The sequence below is a fragment of the Galeopterus variegatus genome, unplaced genomic scaffold, assembly GCF_000696425.1.
Source record: "Galeopterus variegatus unplaced genomic scaffold, G_variegatus-3.0.2 Scaffold3811, whole genome shotgun sequence".
NCBI classification, from domain to species: Eukaryota; Metazoa; Chordata; class Mammalia; order Dermoptera; family Cynocephalidae; genus Galeopterus; species Galeopterus variegatus.
In genome coordinates this window covers 156,909-173,317 of record NW_007729922.1, presented here as the reverse complement: position 1 = coordinate 173,317, position 16,409 = coordinate 156,909, and the positions used below count along the sequence as shown (strand labels likewise).

The window sequence follows — 16,409 nt, the reverse complement described above, 5'->3', positions numbered from 1 at the left end:
GCTGTCTTCTGACTTCCCTTCCTGTTGATCCAATAAAGGCTTTTGAGCCCCAGCCACTTGCTAAGACCATGGAGATGAGTAAGCTGAGTGCCTGCCTTGGAGGAGCTGGGGGCCTTGTGGAGAAGTTGGGCATTTTTTTTTTTTTAAAAAAAGATGACCAGTAAGGGGATCTTAACCCTTGACTTGTTGTTGTCAGCACCACGCTTTCCCAAGTGAGCTAACCAGACATCCCTATATATAGGGATCTGAACCTGTGGCCTTGGTGTTATCAGCACCACACTCTCCCAAGTGAGCCATGGGCCAGCCCCCAGAAGTTGGGCATATTAATTCGTACATTCATGAAGCAAACATTTATTATGCTCCTACTATAGTATGTACCAGATATTGCCAGGGATACAGTGAAGCAAGAGAGACAAGCCCCTTTCATCATGGAGCTTACATTTTAGGAATGGAAGGTAGCAGTAATACATAAGTGAATAGGTGATTTTAGATCATGATAGTAGGTATACTTTTGGCAATAAGTAATAGAAGAATAAGCATAGTTTTAAGCAACCATGACATTTGGTGTTTCCGGTGGCTCAGCAGTGACAGTGTCCAGCATCAGTATCTAGGCTGCTGCAGAGGCAAAAATAACCTCCTCTGGCATCAACATCCAAACCTGCAGAGGGGGCAGAAAAGAGAGCACAGCCCTCCCTTCCTCGTGTCCATTTTTAAGGGTGAGGAAATCCCAGCAGACAGCCCCTAATGGCTCATGGGCCAGGACAGTGCTCATTTCTAAACTGATTCCTTGCAGCAGGAAGGTAAATGACCACAGTTGTCCTGGGCCCCTCAATATTTGTCTCCAGGACTGGGGAAAACCGATGTATTCCTTCAAGTTTGTTGCCACCTGAACAAAACTGGAATTCCCTCAGCCAGAAGAAGAGGAAACAAATGGCTACTGGGTGGCAGACTGGTGTGTCTGCCACAAAGTGACATGAAGAAGATAAAATGGCCAAGTCCTAGGGAGTGACCAGGGTGGTGTGTGTTGGACAGCCAGAGGAGAGGCCAAGATCTGGATCCCAGGCTGAGGTGTGGCAAAGCACACACTCTGCTGTGGGAAACTAGCAGAGGGTGTTAAGTAGAGATGTGACATCTGATGTGCCATTTTTTAAAAACTCTATGGTTGCTGTGTGGAGATTGTAGAGGGCAAGATTGGGAGCTCAGAGAGTAAATTTTGTTAGCAGCACCACACTCAAACCAACTGACCGGCCAGCCCTGAAGTATTTCACTAGCCTCCCAAACCAGTTTCAGCATCCGTCAGCAGAGGGCGGACGACAAAGCAGATCAGTCTCCTTTTTGCCTCAATGGCTTTTCGAATTGAAGAAAGATGCGAGATCAGGCGCCGAGGCGGGACTAAATTCTGAGCAAGAGAACTGTCAAACCCGGGGGTGGGCGGGGAGCTGTCACCTGAGGGTCAGCTGTCAGCTGACTAATGCCCAAGTTCCGCAGTGAGGGGGCGGACCCGAGTAGAGGGCTGCTGCTGATTGGTGGAGAAAAATCCAGCGGTAGCGCTTTGGGGCGGGTGCTTGGTGGCGGTGACTACAATTGGCTTATGCCGAATCACGTGGGTGTGTCGTACCGCGCTCCCGGAAGAGTTGGGTAGAGTACGCTAGTGTGTGCGCTTGCGTCGAGATCTCCGGACGCCGATTGGAGGCGGCGAGTCACAGGGCGGTGTGCGGCAGCTGGCGGGGCGTGGCCGGCGGGGCGCTCGCCCGGCTACCAGGCCCCTGGTTGGCCAGCCCGAGTCACGTGGTGCCGGGCAGCGGGCGGTGCGCGCCGGTGCAACGTCAACGCAGCCTGCTCAGCTTCGCCGGCCTGTCTACCGCGGGTCGGCCGCGGCTGAGTTCCTCCAAGGCGCGGGTCGGGCGGTTTGCTGAGTACCTTTGCGACCAACATGGACAACTCCGGGAAGGAAGCGGAGGCGATGGCGCTGCTAGCCGAGGCAGAGCGCAAAGTGAAGAACTCTCAGTCCTTCTTCTCTGGCCTCTTTGGGTAAGAATCGGGCCGAGGGGTCGGCCGGGACCTAGGCTGAGGGGACGGAGGAGCCGTGGCCTGAGGCGGCAGGGCAGGCGCGCAGGGCTTGTGCCGAGGGAGTGGAGGGGATTCCGAAATGAGGTGACGTGGTCTAAGGCAGTAGAGGGGACACAGGCTGAGAGCCAAGGGGCCCGGGCGGCGGCAACATGGTTTGAGGAGAAACAGTCTGAGATGGCGGAAGGGTTCTGGACTGAGGACACTCTGGCCGAGGCGACACCATCTAGAGGCTGGGAAGGGGCCCCAGGCTGAAGACGCACGAAGGGGCCGGAGGAGAACCCGGACCGAGGGAATATGCTGTGAAGCCTCGAAGGGGACCGGCGTGAGGGGACTGAGAGAAAACATCCAGGTTCAGAAGTCTTTGGGATTCTAGAAGAACCTGTTTGAAGGGTCTCAGGTGGCGTGATGGGGTATGGGGCTGAGGACCCTTCCCAGAGGGACTGAGCTTTCCAAGGCCGCAGCAGTGATTTGCGTGGGCCCTGGGTGACAGAGGTGAGAGTTGAAGGAATCTGACAGTAGGCGGAGGGCTTAGGTGATCCTGGGAGTGATTTGAGCCCAAGAGAGGTGTGTGAGGGTGCGTGGGGTGAGTATGGCCCGGGTTACTAGTGACTAGTTGAAGGAGACCTGGACAGAGGGCCTGGTATGATGGAATTAAGACCGAGGAGGCCTGGTCTGAGAGGCTGGAGACTCATGGTGGGGGAATGAGTGGTGTTGGCTTGACCAAGGAGAGAGGGGAATGAAAGGGACAGATGAGGGAACCCCGAGAACCAAGAGAGTCAAAGGCCTGCTGTGTGATTCTCAGATAATGACTGGGGAGTCCGAAGGGGATGACTCTGGCATGCTGAGAAGAGGGTCTGAAGCAGATGACTGTAGCATGCTGAGAAGAGAGTCTGAAGGGGATTGGGAGACAGAATTAACATGTACCATGTGACAGACATTTCACATCATGCATTTCAGTTTGTCAGCTCATAAAAGTTGACCATTCTTTGAGGAATCTTAGAGGCTTAGGAATGTCAAAAGCCTAGGTTTAAGGGCTCTCTGGTTAGCTCGGTTGGTTAGAGCATGGTGTCATAAGGTCAAGGGTTTGGATCCCCCTACCAGCCAGCAGACAAAAAAAAAAGTCTAGGTTGGAAATGTGGCTCTGCCACTCACTTTGTGAGCTTGAGTAAGTTATTTAATTTCCTTGATTAAGGGAATCACTAGTAAAACCTACCTCCGTGTGAAGTGCATAGAACTGAGTTTGGCACATGGTAAATCTCTAAAAGTGTTAGCTATCATTAACTTCACTACCCCAAAGGAAATAGGTTTGAAGCCTGCTAGGGATCAAGGTGGCAGGCAGCCAGAGGGAAGAGGTCTGGAAAGGGTCCCTGGAGGGAAAGACTAGGTCTATCTTCTAAGTGTGATAAGGGAGAGGGGAGTTGAAAGGGAATGGGAAAAGGGCTGTAGGCCATGGGGACTTAGTAAGGTTAGGGGAAGGGGCTTGAGGCTCTGGGCAGAGGAAGTAGAAGGTAGCTGGGAGGATTAGGGGAGGGATATGCTGGGGGAGGGACCTGAAAGGGTCAAAAGGAAGCTGTGGGACTGAGAGGAGGACTGGGAAAGGGACTGGTGGGTTTGTAGTAGGGGTGAGGCACGGAGTCTGGGAACCAGAGAGAGGCAGAGACTGGGGAAGGTGGTGGGACTGGGAGAGTCTGCCAGAAGGCTGGGGAAAGGGGTTTGGAGGGAGGGCTTGGGGATTGTGAGAGGAGCTGGGCGGAGGTTGGTAAGAAATGAAGGAGCGGGATCTTTCCAGGAGAGGAGATGGAGCCACTAGGTAGAAGGAGCCACCCCTTGTTATTTGAGGTTGGATAATGTTTAGTAAAAGAACCTGAAGAACTTGGCTGAGAATTGCCTGGTGTGGACAAACATCCAGGGCTGATGGGTTGTATTGATTAAGTGAGGAATGTTTTGTTTTAGAAGCTGAGAGCAAAGAGAAGGTATGTGTGTGTTTCTTCTTTCTTCACAAGGGAAGAAATTCAAGTGCAGTGTTTTGGGAGTGGAGCCAAGAGCTCAGTTTTGGTTTAGTTTTCCTGGGTAGCTCTTGGTGTCTGGTCCCTTTGGCCCGGGGATTAGTGCACTCTTGGGCTGTGCTTGGAGATACTTGCCACCTGGTTGAGAAGCAAAATCAACACTTGCCAGACACTAGTAAAGAAAAATTGTCAAATGTGAGGAAGGGCTAGATTATGTCATTTATGTGAAGTTCCTGAGCTGGGAGGTGGCTGTGTGAAGTGGAGGGAGGCCCTTGGTGAGGAGTGAGTTGGGCCCCAAGGAACCCCAGGACTTGCTGAGGGAGCTGGGGCCTGGAAGAATGTTTTAGGTAGCAGGGACAATGTGAACAAAGGTCTATTGTGAGGGGAAGTTCTACCTGGAATGAGGGGAGAACCAAGATCCAGAAAGGCCATGATGGCTTCCTGGGGGAGAGGTTCAGGGGGTACTTTCTGGTGGGGAGTAGCATTCCAGGTAGAGGCGACAGCTTGAGCAAAGGCGCAGAGGTGTAAAGCATGCCTTATGAAGGTTTAATACAGGGAGTTACACGTTAGATCATAAAGTTAGAATGGGTAGAAGGGGGAGGTGAGGCTGGACAAAGATGAGGCCTTGTGAGCAAGGGCTTGGACTTGAGGAGATGCTGGACAGCACTGAGGATTTTAGTGGGGTGCCAATCCTGGAGGGTTTTCATTTGCCTTTTAGAAAGGACCGCAGAAGCTGGTATTGGGGAGAGTGATGGCAGGAAGCTGTTGCAGTGACAATAGTAGCAGATAATGCTATTGAGTGTTCACACTAACTCTGAGTCAGCCCTGGGCCAGGCATTTAACCTGTGTTTTCTTATTTAGTCCTCACAAAATCCCTGTGAAGGGAGATATGAGGGGCTTAGAGGAGTTATTTGCCCAGTCCCACAGTAAGTAGGAGAAGCGGTGTTCAAACCCAGGCCTGTCCAATTCCAGAGCCCTCTCACTTAGCCACTACGCTGTACAGCCACAGTAGTTCTCCCTGAAGCTCATGCACATTTCTGGGCACTACATTTAGGAAGGATATTGGCAAACTGTGCGTCTTGGGGAGCTGCCACCCTCTTACTGTTCATCCCAGTCCTTTCCAACTCCAAGAGGAGTTGAGATAGTGCTAATAGGGGAGTGAGCAAGGTAAGAGCAGAGGGCAGTGAAAGAAAGTGAGCCAAGATGCCAGGTACCATTCAAGCTTTATTAAAGAAAGAAAGCTGCCAGGCTGTACTCAAAATGGAGGACAGCCCGGGGCTGCCCTAAAAATGGGGGACAGCCTCAACAATGGGTTTGTGAGGTTTTATATTAGCTGTTGGGCACAAAATGTATGGGGGGAGGTACCATTAGGTTGATGTAGCTGGGTGGAGAACTGCGCAGATGCAGAAGCCAGAAAGTTGTTTCTAAGTCAGGAGGGGGGAGGGGCTTGCTGCTGGAGTGGAAAAGGAGGCTGGTAGCTCTTTCATGCTGGTGCTTATTGTGTGCACAATCGCGCTGGCCACGTCCAAAATCCATCAGGCAGGATGCAGGGAGACCAGCCTGACTGAAGTTTATATTAGCTTTTGGGCACAAAATGTATGGGGGGAGGTACCATTAGGTTGATGTAGCTGGGTGGAGAACTGCGCAGATGCAGAAGCCAGAAAGTTGTTTCTAAGTCAGGAGGGGGGAGGGGCTTGCTGCTGGAGTGGAAATTTTATATTAGCTGTTGGGCACAAAATGTATGGGGGGAGGTACCATTAGGTTGATGTAGCTGGGTGGAGAACTGCGCAGACGCAGAAGCCAGAAAGTTGTTTCTAAGTCAGGAGGGGGGAGGGGCTTGCTGCTGGAGTGGAAAAGGAGGCTGGTAGCTCTTTCATGCTGGTGCTTATTGTGTGCACAATCGCGCTGGCCACGTCCAAAATCCATCAGGCAGGATGCAGGGAGACCAGCCTGACTGAAGCCTGTGTCTGGAGGTCAGCTCAGGAGGACCCACTTTATTGGTGGGAACCACTCCAGGAACCTCCTCCCCTCTGAATTATGTGTTAAACATTTCATAACCCACCTTTACTCAAGGACTGGGAAAGGGAGTGTTGGGGCTCAGCTTGTGCATGGTGCTTCTCCCTCCCCTTTTAGGAACCTCAGCAATGACAGCTTCCCAGATTGACAGGTCTCTGCTCTTGTCAAAAAGGCCAAGTAGGATAGACCTCCCCTGGGATCTGGAGCAGCTCCATCTCCAAGGATGTCTGCGCTGATTGGCTGCCTTTGCTCTTCATTATTTCTGTGCTTCCAGGCACTAAGGGGCTTTGACACACCAGCAGACAGTGAGGGTGTTACGGACAAGGCCAGGCTCAGCTTGCCCTCTCGCATTAAACAAATGACCTGAAAGTCCAAAAGTTGATGCAAGGATTGGAAGGTTTATTCAGATAACTGGTACTCAACTAAAAATGTCTAACCAAGCAAACAAACAAAGAGAAAAGAGGAGCAGTGGGGTCCAGTTTAGCCTAGTCCCAGTTGGTGGGGCCAACCTATTCCATCAACAGTAATTGATAAAAGCAGTTCTCCCCACTCTTTTCAGCATAAAGAAGAAAAGTATCGACTAGATTTAAATCAGAAAAACAAAGCATAGCCAGGATGCACCTCCAGGGTGCACCTATACAGAAGTGGATACAATCCAACCAAACAGCAGAAGAGGGCTCAGAAAATCAGAGAAAGGTAAAGAGAATAACCATTGCCTTTTCAGAATTTAGGCCAGGGACTCCAGGAGAGATCTACCAGCACCAGAGACATGGGAGCACAATAGTGCCAGTGGCCACTTGCCTCTTGCAGCTAGAGTCTTCTCTGGTGCCCAAAGCTTTCCAATTTTTGCCAGTGATTAAATTAGGCTCTCGGATTCCAAAGTCATCGAAATGAACAAGGTACCCAACAGTNGCTTTCCAATTTTTGCCAGTGATTAAATTAGGCTCTTGGATTCCAAAGTCATAGAAATGAATAATGTACCCAACAGTAAAGCAGGCAACGCTTTATTAAGACAAGAGATAGACTTATGCATAAGGGGTGGTAGCAGCAGTAAAGCTAGCCCCCCGACAGGAGCTGTTTAGGGTCTTTTATAGGGGAAAGGAGTTAAGGGGTGGCAGGCCAGCATCACTGGAGGTGGTCCATTCTGTTCTTCCTGGTTGCGTCATGGCTGCATGCTCAGTAGGTCCAAAATGGCAGTGCTGTTCATTATTGTAACCCCAGGAGGGTCATTGAAGCACTCACCTTGATGCTTTGTGCACAGGTGGGAATTCCTAAAGGGGTTTTAAGGTTAATCTGTAACTTTTATTATTATGGTAAAACAAGCCTTGGGGAGAGGTTTTGCAACTCAGTAAATCTCTGTTTCCTCTCTTGTCTCAGTCTATTTTGTCAGGGCAGCCCATGGGGTAATCATTTGCCCCAGGGGTCTCAGGACTGAGGAGTGGAAAAGTAACAGTGTCCTCTGCTGGGAAAATGGAGTCAGTTTGGTTCACAGGCCTAGCCTTACTCTGTTTGAAGGGTGGCAGTGCCAGCCTCTTAGTAGAAGACCAAAGCCTTTTTTGTACTGTTTCTTGGTGGGGGGGTGGGGGGGAAAGCAGCTGAAACTTCTGCTTTGGAAGCAGAAAAATGGAGATTTCCTTTATTTTTTGGTGGCTGGCCCAGTACAGGGATCTGAACCCTTCACCTTGGTGTTATAATACTGCGCTCTAATGAGCTGAGCTGAGCTAACCGCCCAGCCCAAAAAGATAATTAAATGCAATAAAAATATATTTTGGGGGGAGGAGGGAGGCTGGCCAGTAGGGGGATCTAAACCCTTGATCCTGGTGTTACGCCACCGCGCTCTAACCAACTGAGATTTCCTAAGTAAAGCACAATGAGACGGCAGAAGAAGAGGGGAGAGTCGAGACCCACTTTTTCCTCCTTCCTGCTCTGTTTCCTGAAGGATCCAGAGACTTCCTTGCTGTGCCCCTTTGGGATTGTACAGGTTCTGAATGGCTGTTCCTTTCCCTGGGGCTTTTCTTCATCCCTAGCGTCTCCCTGCCACCTTCATCCCCCAAAAATCCAAAATAAAGGTCTGGCCCGGTGGTGCACTGGAGAGTGTGCCACTTGTGAGCGCGGCGGCGCTCCTGCCGAGGGTTTGGATCCCATGTGGAGACCGGTTCCCGCTCATTGGCTGAGCACGGTGCGGGTGCAACACCGAGGGTTGCGATCCCGTTGCCGGTCAGTAAAAAAGACAAAAAAAAAAAAAAAAAAGGCAAAATAAAAACTTTCCTCCTGGATAGCAACATGTATAGGGGGCTGACCCCGTGGCGCACTCGGGAGAGTGCGGCGCTCCCGCCGCGGGTTCGGATCCTATATAGGGATGGCCGGTGCGCTCACTGGCTGAGCGCGGTGCGGGCGACACCAAGCCAAGGGTTGCGATCTCCTTACCGGTCACAAAAAGGACAAAAAAAAAAACATGTATAGGGAGTTTCTTCATCGGTAAAATGAAGATCATAGTAATTACTGCTTCTAGGGTTGTTCTAGGAGTGGATGAGTGGTGAGAGCAGAGTGCTGGCCCAGGTAATGCTTATTGAGGGCTGACTGTCAGGTATTGTCATTGGAAGTTGAGCTGGAGGCACTGAAGAAATTGAGGTGACTGGGTGTTCTGCATACAAAGAGCAGATCAAATGTTGACACATCAGTTCCTGTTTGAACTGCCTTTAGGCATCAGCAACCTCCAGGTGCCCTGGAGGGCCAGCTTTTGTAAGGGAAGAATTGTTGTCAGGGTGAGGAGGGTGTCCCTGTCCAAGGCCTGCCTGAGGTCTTAGCTCAGCCTGGTATGGGCACGAGCTTCCATCTTTGCTCCCAGATCACCTTACACCTGCAGAGCATGCAGAAACCCCTGGTACCATTTTCAGTGGGTACCATGATAGTGAATCACAGTGCCCTGCTGGCTGCCAAGATCCACAACTGAAAACTTGGCATCTCTTGCCCAGTCTGAGTAGAGTCTTTCCTAATGGCACACAAGGTTTCTGGGGAATCAGAGTTCCTGGCTTTCTCAGAGGATGGGACTCTGCTGCCTGGTCTTATGGAGGTTTCCATGTACCTTCTGTTTGGGATGGAGCTACTGAGAGGCAAGGGTCTTTCAGGACAACTTTTAAGAAAAGGAAACACATTCACTCTTGGTCTGCGATGAAGTGTTAATTCTGTTGGGGTACAGAGGAGCATCAGTATAAGAAACACAGGAGAACCTGCCAGGCGATCAGGCAGGCAGAGTCCCTACCTCTGAGCCTATAGTCTAGAAGAGCGATGGGCACATAAATAAGTACTGTCAGCACCATAAGGTAAGGGGTAGGGTAGTGGGAAACCAAGGACTATGAAAACCGGAAGAAGGGCAACATTTAGCTAATATGGAGGGGGAGGAGATGAAGCCCATGCTGAAATTTTGAAGTAGGAAAGTATTTCTGGAATCTGCTCTCTCTGCGAGGCCTGATGAGAGTGATGCTGTCATTTACTGGGCACCTGCAACATGGCAGGCTCTCTGCCAGGCTCTACCTGTGATATTGCTCATGTTTCCAGCAAGCCTGCAAGGTGTGGAGTCTTATCCCCAGTTACAGATGAGGAAACTGAGCCTGGCAAGCAGTGAGCTGGCATTTGAATCCATATTGCTGGACTCAGGTCTGGCTGCCTGCCCCTTTGAAAAGGAAGAAAAAAAACCTCAGAACCCAAATGGTTGGTGTTAGAAAAGCAGATGTATTTCAGCTGCAGGAGATGGTAGGCTATCCCATCTGAAAGATTTACATTTACTGAAGGGTTTTTAAAGGAAGGGTTGAGGGAATGGAATGTGGGAGGTGAAAAGCAGGAGAGCAGGAGATGTGAGCTACGAGGGGTCCATTTCTATGGGTCAGGTATAAGGTCTTGCCAAGGCCTCATTTGGTTTCTGTTCTCATCTTTGCTGTTATCTTGTAAGACCTGTGCACCGTGCACAAATCTCACACATCGGGATGGCTCACTTCCCGGTTTGGCACGAGACCGTTGCAATCAAGCAAGAGGAGTTTATTCCAGCATGCTGGGATCACTCAGTTTCCTGGACAGGAGCGACCCTGAGCCCTTAACACAGGAGCTTTTTTTTTTTTTTTCTGTCTTTTTCCATGTCCGGCAACAGATTGCAACCCTCAGTGTCGCCCCCGTACCGGACCGGGACCGATCACAACCCTCGGTGTCACGCCTGTACCGGGGACCGGCAACGGGATCGCAACCCTCAGTATTGCACCCGCACCGTGCTCAGCCAGTGAGCAGGAACCAGTCTCCACATGGGATCCGAACCCTCGGCGGGAGCGCCGCCATGCTCCCAAGTGGCGCACTCTCCAGTGCGCCACCGGGCCAGCCCTACACAGGAGCTTTTCATACAGTTTTTTTTGACAGACTTTTGCAACAGGATGAGTTATATACTGCTTACTGGTTATCTGAGGCGACCTTTAGATTTATTGGTGGGCTTTAGCGGGCTGGCATACTGATAAGGAACAGTGTATTTTACAATCGTTTATCTTCCTTGTGGTGGTCTGGCCAGGTGGCCTCTAGATAAGGAACCTGTCAAGTTCCTAGAACCAGGTGGTGGTTACTCCCTTCCTGGAATTTAGCGTGCCTGGGCCCGCCTTGACTATGCCTGGCCTCTACATAACCCCATAGAAGCTGCCTTACTTAAAATGGCATTAGTTATGTTTTCTCGTTTTTAGCAAGCATTAGTACAGAAGCAAATTGCACATGTTAAAGTTATATTTCTCTCTACAATCTCAGCAAAATTTTGATTTGCGCCAGTATGCTTGGCTAGTGCCCAAGGTCAGCTTCAGTCATTTGGCCTTGATCATTTCTCAAAACTCTACAAATCTCAAAGAAAGAACTGTTAGCTTTGCGAAGCACTAATTAGCTTCTTGGCCTTGTTTTCCTACTTAGTGAGTGAAATAAAGTCAGGGGATGAGAAGCAAGAGTGGAGAGAAAAAAACTATCCTTTTAAAAATCCTCCCCCCCTCTGCAGCCCAGGCAGCTTTAGGTCCCAACATGGCTTCAGTCCTGGTCACTCCAACATCCAGGCTTGAAAAAAACTATCCTTTTAAAAATCCTCCCCCCCTCTGCAGCCCAGGCAGCTTTAGGTCCCAGAAGCCTGGTCACTCCAACATCCAGGCTCGTGTGACTACTATCAGCAAGTTTTTCACCACCACAGGTGACTCTAGAATTCCTGTTTCTGGGTGGCTGGCACTCCTTTGAGTGTATTTCTCCTCCTTTGTGTAATAGCAACAATTTGAGCACCTGCTCTGTGCTGTGCCTTGTACTGGGTATCACTTCTAATTTTCACAAAGACTCTTCCCAGGTCATGTTCACTGTCTCCATTTTATAGATAAAGAAACTGAGTCTCAGGGATTACTGCCCAAGGTTGCACACTTAGCAAAGTGCCTTAAATGGATTTCAGCCCAGGTCTCTTCACTCCAAAGTCCATTCTCTTTCTACCCCTTGCCCAAACAGGCATGTCCTGTGACAGTTTCAGAGCTAGGCAACTGGCATGTGATGCTTTATTCTTAGGTTGTCATTACTGGGGTCTGTGCAAGCACTATGGGTAGCTGAGAAAGCAGAGCAGTGCCTGGGCTCTGCCCTGCAGGAGCTTGTACCCTATTAGACAAGGTGAGGCCAGGCACACTGCAGAGCTGAGGCAGGCAGTGAGTGGTTTGGCACTAGCAGGTGATGCAGTTCCCACAGTTCTGACAGCTCTGGTGCAGTCAGCGGAGTAGCAAGGCTGGTGGCTGCCTGCTCCCTGTGCCAGAGTGGACCCCACACCTCTAACAGCCTTTACTTTTTTTAATGTTCATTCTGCCTGTTGGACTGTGCTGGGGGGCTCAGTAAGGGGCTGCCTTAATTAATCCCTCCCTTGCCTAGAAGAAGCTCAGTGCAGCTCCAGCAGAGAGCAGTCTACTTGTCGAATGGGGCTACTTTTATCTAGAGGAAAAGCAAGAACAGTCAGGGACCTTGTCTGCCCTCCATTTTCCAAAGGACCCCTGGACATGGGTAAGGAAGCCTTCATGATCACTGGGTAAGTGAAAGGCAAGGGCAGGACTGGAGCCTCAGGGCAGCATAAGCTTGGGCAGGTCCCTTACCCTCTCTGAGCCACAGATTCCTCCTCTGTAAAGCAGGAGTAATCCCCCAAAGGGTTCTTGCAAGAAACTGTCGTGCTCCTTTAGGCAGAGTGCCTGATAGGCAGTAAGCACTGAGAGCCGTGCCATGAGGCATGTTTGTAGAGAAGGTAAGAGCATGGGACAGGCCCTTGGGTCCCTTCTTCCTCAATGAGGGTACTGACTGGAGAATTGGGGCAGCAGTGGGCTTTAAGTCTGAGGAGAGAACTGTGGGCTGGTGACTGTGGCTACCACAGAGGGACAGGAGGGAGAGAGAGAGATTCTAGGACCTAAAATAGGAGAGTTACTCCATCTGCCCTGCCTTTTGAGGTCCTTAGGGAACTGTGGGTGGGGGCTGGGGGATGGCATCTTTCTGGGAGCCAGGAAGTGCCCATAGGATGAAGGAAGGAGGAAAGGAGGCTGAGACTCTGCCCTGCAGAACCCCCTGGCCAAGGTCCCACCAGGCGTCTGTTCATTCCTGGCAGTGCTCACCCTGCCATATGGCAGTCACTGGAGGTTGGTGGCTGCGCCTGGGAGACCCAAGACTGCTTCCTCCGCTTTGGGAGGGGGAGAGAGCAAAGCTTAGGGGGTAATTATAGACAGCCCTACACCAGGCCAGCCAAAACCAGTTCCCTCTATTCCTGGTGTGGCTCAGAGCCGTGGGATGGGAAGAGTGAAGCAGAGGCAGCTTGGGGGAGGTCAGAGAGGGAGAAACAGTCAGCTGTCACATGTTCTGCCACCCGGGCCCTTCAGGAGAGGAGGCCCCAGCTGGCTTTTCTGGATCTCATGCAGGAGGCAGAGGGAGAAGGCCTGGTTTCTTCCCCTCAGGGAGTTTGCAGTTTTAGTTGGGAGGCCACACTTTGATGGATGATACAAGCCCACCTGACCTGGGAGAGATCCTGTAGTAAACCATGCAGATTTACCATGTGGAGAGACAGATTGGTACAGCAGTGAAGCTGGGGACTACTTCCTTGCAGTCACTTCTTCCTTCTGGTCACTCTTTCCCTGCTGGAAATCCTCCTGTCATATTAGGGCCTAATCCCTTATCCTGGCCTCTAGCATGGGGTATCCCCTGCCTGCCTCTCCAGCATCATTTCCTGCCACTCTCTGTGTTGTAGCCATCCTGGCCCACTTCTCTTCCATGAACTCTCCAAGCTTGTTTCTGTCTCAGGGCCTTTGCATGTGCTATGACTGCCGCCTGGAATGCTTTCCCCTCTTTTTATGGTTGGATCCTCAGTCATCACTGAGGATTAAGTACAAACCTCACATCCTCAAGAGCAGCTTTCCCTGAACTGCCCAAAGAAGTCCCTATTCCCCCAGTCCCTGTAGTACTTCACCCTGAAATTGTCTTGTTGATTCCCTGTTTATTAAGGGCCAGGCCCTTCTTTGTTTACTGCTATTATCTTCAGTGCCTGGCACATAATAAATGCTCAGATGTTTGTTCCCCAGGTGAATGGCTTCTTCAGTATCTGCCAGATACTGAAAGGATCCAGAGATCCCCTGTCATCCTCTGGCTGAGGTAATTGCCAGGACTGGAGTGTTCAGGGGCAGGAGGAGGGAGGCCTGGGGGCCTTGAGCAGGCATTAATCCCTCTGGCTTTTCTACCCCTCAGTTAGAATCACTGACCCAGCACAGGGTTGGCCCAGCCTAGTCTGGGATCATAGAATTTCAGCCCGGCAGCTGACAGGCTTTGTGTTCTATGTCTGCTCTGTCCGGTTGAGCCAAAACAAACATGGCTGAGGCTGACTACTCATTTTTGATCACTCAGCTTTGGGCCTCTTGGTGGGATGGGTCATTTCTGCTCATCCAGGAGACTAAGCTCTTTCAGAGAATGTCAGGAACTGGGTAGGATTTTAGTCATATCCACAAAGAGAGGAATGATGAGCTAGGGGATCTGTGGGGTGTGCAGACCAGTGATTGAAGTCTGTGAACATGAGCCTTAAAGAGAATCTTCTAGAGAAGGTCCTCCTGAGGATTTTTTTGCAGCCAGACCCCAAGAGACCCTTCTGAATTCTCCTGTGAAGCTTGAGAAAGTTCCTTACCTCTCCTTGGCCAGTAGTGCATTCTTTTTTGTGTGTGACCGGCTGCACCGCGCTCAGCCAGTGAGCGCTGTGAGGGCACCAGTCATCCCTACATAGGATCCAAACCCGCAGCGGGAGTGCCGCCGCGCTCCTAGCGCCGCACCCTCCCGAGTGCGCCACAGGCTCGGCCCCCAGTAGTGCATTCTAAAGTCACTTCAAACCAGGCTCCCAGGCCCAAGGTGTGTTGGACCAGCTAGAGTGAGGTTGTTAGGGGAAGACAGTGGGGCCCAGTGGGGTGAGTGTGGGAGTACATTGCTCAGGGCCACTTCTCAGGGTCAACAGAGGATTGGGGACAGGCAGAGGGTAGACTCTTCATCTAAAGAACCACCTTACCTGGTATGATTTGGATTCAGGAGGCTGGGATTCTAGTCCCAGCCAGCCTGCCCACGCTGGGAGTATTTGCCTGCTGATGTTGCCAAACCTGTGACAGGTCACTAGTGGCTGCTTTCTAGGTGGTCAGTCGCAGTCAGTTTTTCCTCCCCAAATTCACCCAATCTTCTGAATCACCTGGGTCTTCCAAATCCCAATGGTTAAAAATCCCAATTCCAGGCCCCACCCTGACCACTGAGTGGAATCTCCAGGGGATGTGGCTATAGGGCTCTGGTTTGATATTATAACAAGCACCTCATGTGGTTCAAAGGGATGGGCAGGGAAGACATACTGCACCTAGCAGTGCAAAGTGGAGGAATGCTTGGAACCCAGCTCCCAAGATTACCTCCAAGGCCCTCCATGGCTGTGGGTGGTGTTGGCAAGTTTCAGGGAGCAGTATCACAGGGGTGAGACAGTGAGGATGATTTTTATGGCTTTTTACTGGGAATATCCCCCACTTTTCTCTTCCTTAAAACGAAACAATACAAGACAAAAAACATTGGTTATGTCAATGAATGGAGAATCTGAAATCCACTTGTTGGCATGGATTTTGTTGTACTGGTGATGTGGGCGATGGGAGTTTGAATAGTCACGAAGACTCCATGAGCTAATCATGGTTGTATTACTGGGGGTGGAAGGGGACAGAAGGATGTGGCAGGGACTTATGGGTTTGAGGTACTAAAGAAGAGTTCCCCAAGTCAGGAAGAGGTTCAGATGTACTGCTTGGAGGTCAAAGAGCCATGATAAAGCTGCCCAAACAGGGTGTCCTTTATTTTTTTAAAGTATATACTCATGTATATCTCCCAGGCCCCTACAATAAGTTTTTTTTTTTTTTTTTTTTTTTTTTTTTTAAGATGACCGGTAAGGGGATCTTAACCCTTGACTTGGTGTTGTCAGCACCACTCTCACTCAGTGAGCTAACCGGCCATCCCTATATGGGATCCGAACCCGTGGCCTTGGTGTTATAAGCACCGCACTCTCCCGAGTGAGCCACAGGCCGGCCCAACAATAAGTTTTTTAAGGGTTCTTTTTCCATTTTAAATAATGCTGTGCTGAACATCTTTGTAACTTTTCTGATTGGTTTCTTAGGATAAATTGCTAGGAATGTAATTCATTGCTGGACCACAAGGCCAAATATAAATCCTAATGTTAAAATATATATATATATTTCTTGAATAGACAAAATGTGCAGATGGCAAAACAAAACAAAAAAATTTTGACAATAACAAAGGAGGTATACAGTGAGTAAGTCTGCCTCCCACACCTGGCCCCAGTTCTACAGACTCCACCTTAGAGAAGAATACTGTTACTACTTTTTTGTGTAATATTCTATGTTTATATAAACATGTATGTTTCTACTCACACTTTTTTATATACAAATGGGAACATTTTATATGTACATCTTTAAGTAATATGTCTTTGTATGGCTGTATTATGATATATCTGACAAGTCATGCATTGGTAATGGCACATTCTTAGGGCTGCAGGGTCTTTGTTGAACAACTACAGTGCGCAAGGCTCAGGATTAAGGCTTTGGGGAAGCAACAGATATCTAAAGCTGGGCTTATCCCCCAGAAAGCTTTGCAGTTTCCTGGGGAAAAGGGATTTGTAGAGTGCCTGGGACCGAATGGCCACCCAGCAGCTGGAGCAGGAAGTAGAAGAGACTGTCAGAGTGTGGAGGGGGGCGGGGAGCCAGTCTGTCCTCACTGAGTGTGCCTTTGTATGCA

At 50.2% G+C, this 16,409-nt stretch overlaps 1 protein-coding gene across 2 annotated transcripts in view; it reads left to right on the top strand.

Moving 5' to 3' along the window:
- The first annotated feature begins 1,643 nt into the window (after positions 1-1,643).
- Positions 1,644-16,409, top strand: part of NAPA (N-ethylmaleimide-sensitive factor attachment protein, alpha) — a 29,250-nt gene continuing 14,484 nt past the window's right edge. The window contains exon 1 of one of the 2 annotated variants that reach the window (XM_008586044.1): positions 1,644-2,031. In XM_008586044.1, coding sequence (XP_008584266.1) covers positions 1,934-2,031 — 98 coding nt within the window. In that variant the 5' untranslated portion in view covers positions 1,644-1,933. The remainder of the gene's footprint in view (positions 2,032-16,409) is intronic. The other variant, XM_008586045.1, reaches the window with a different exon arrangement.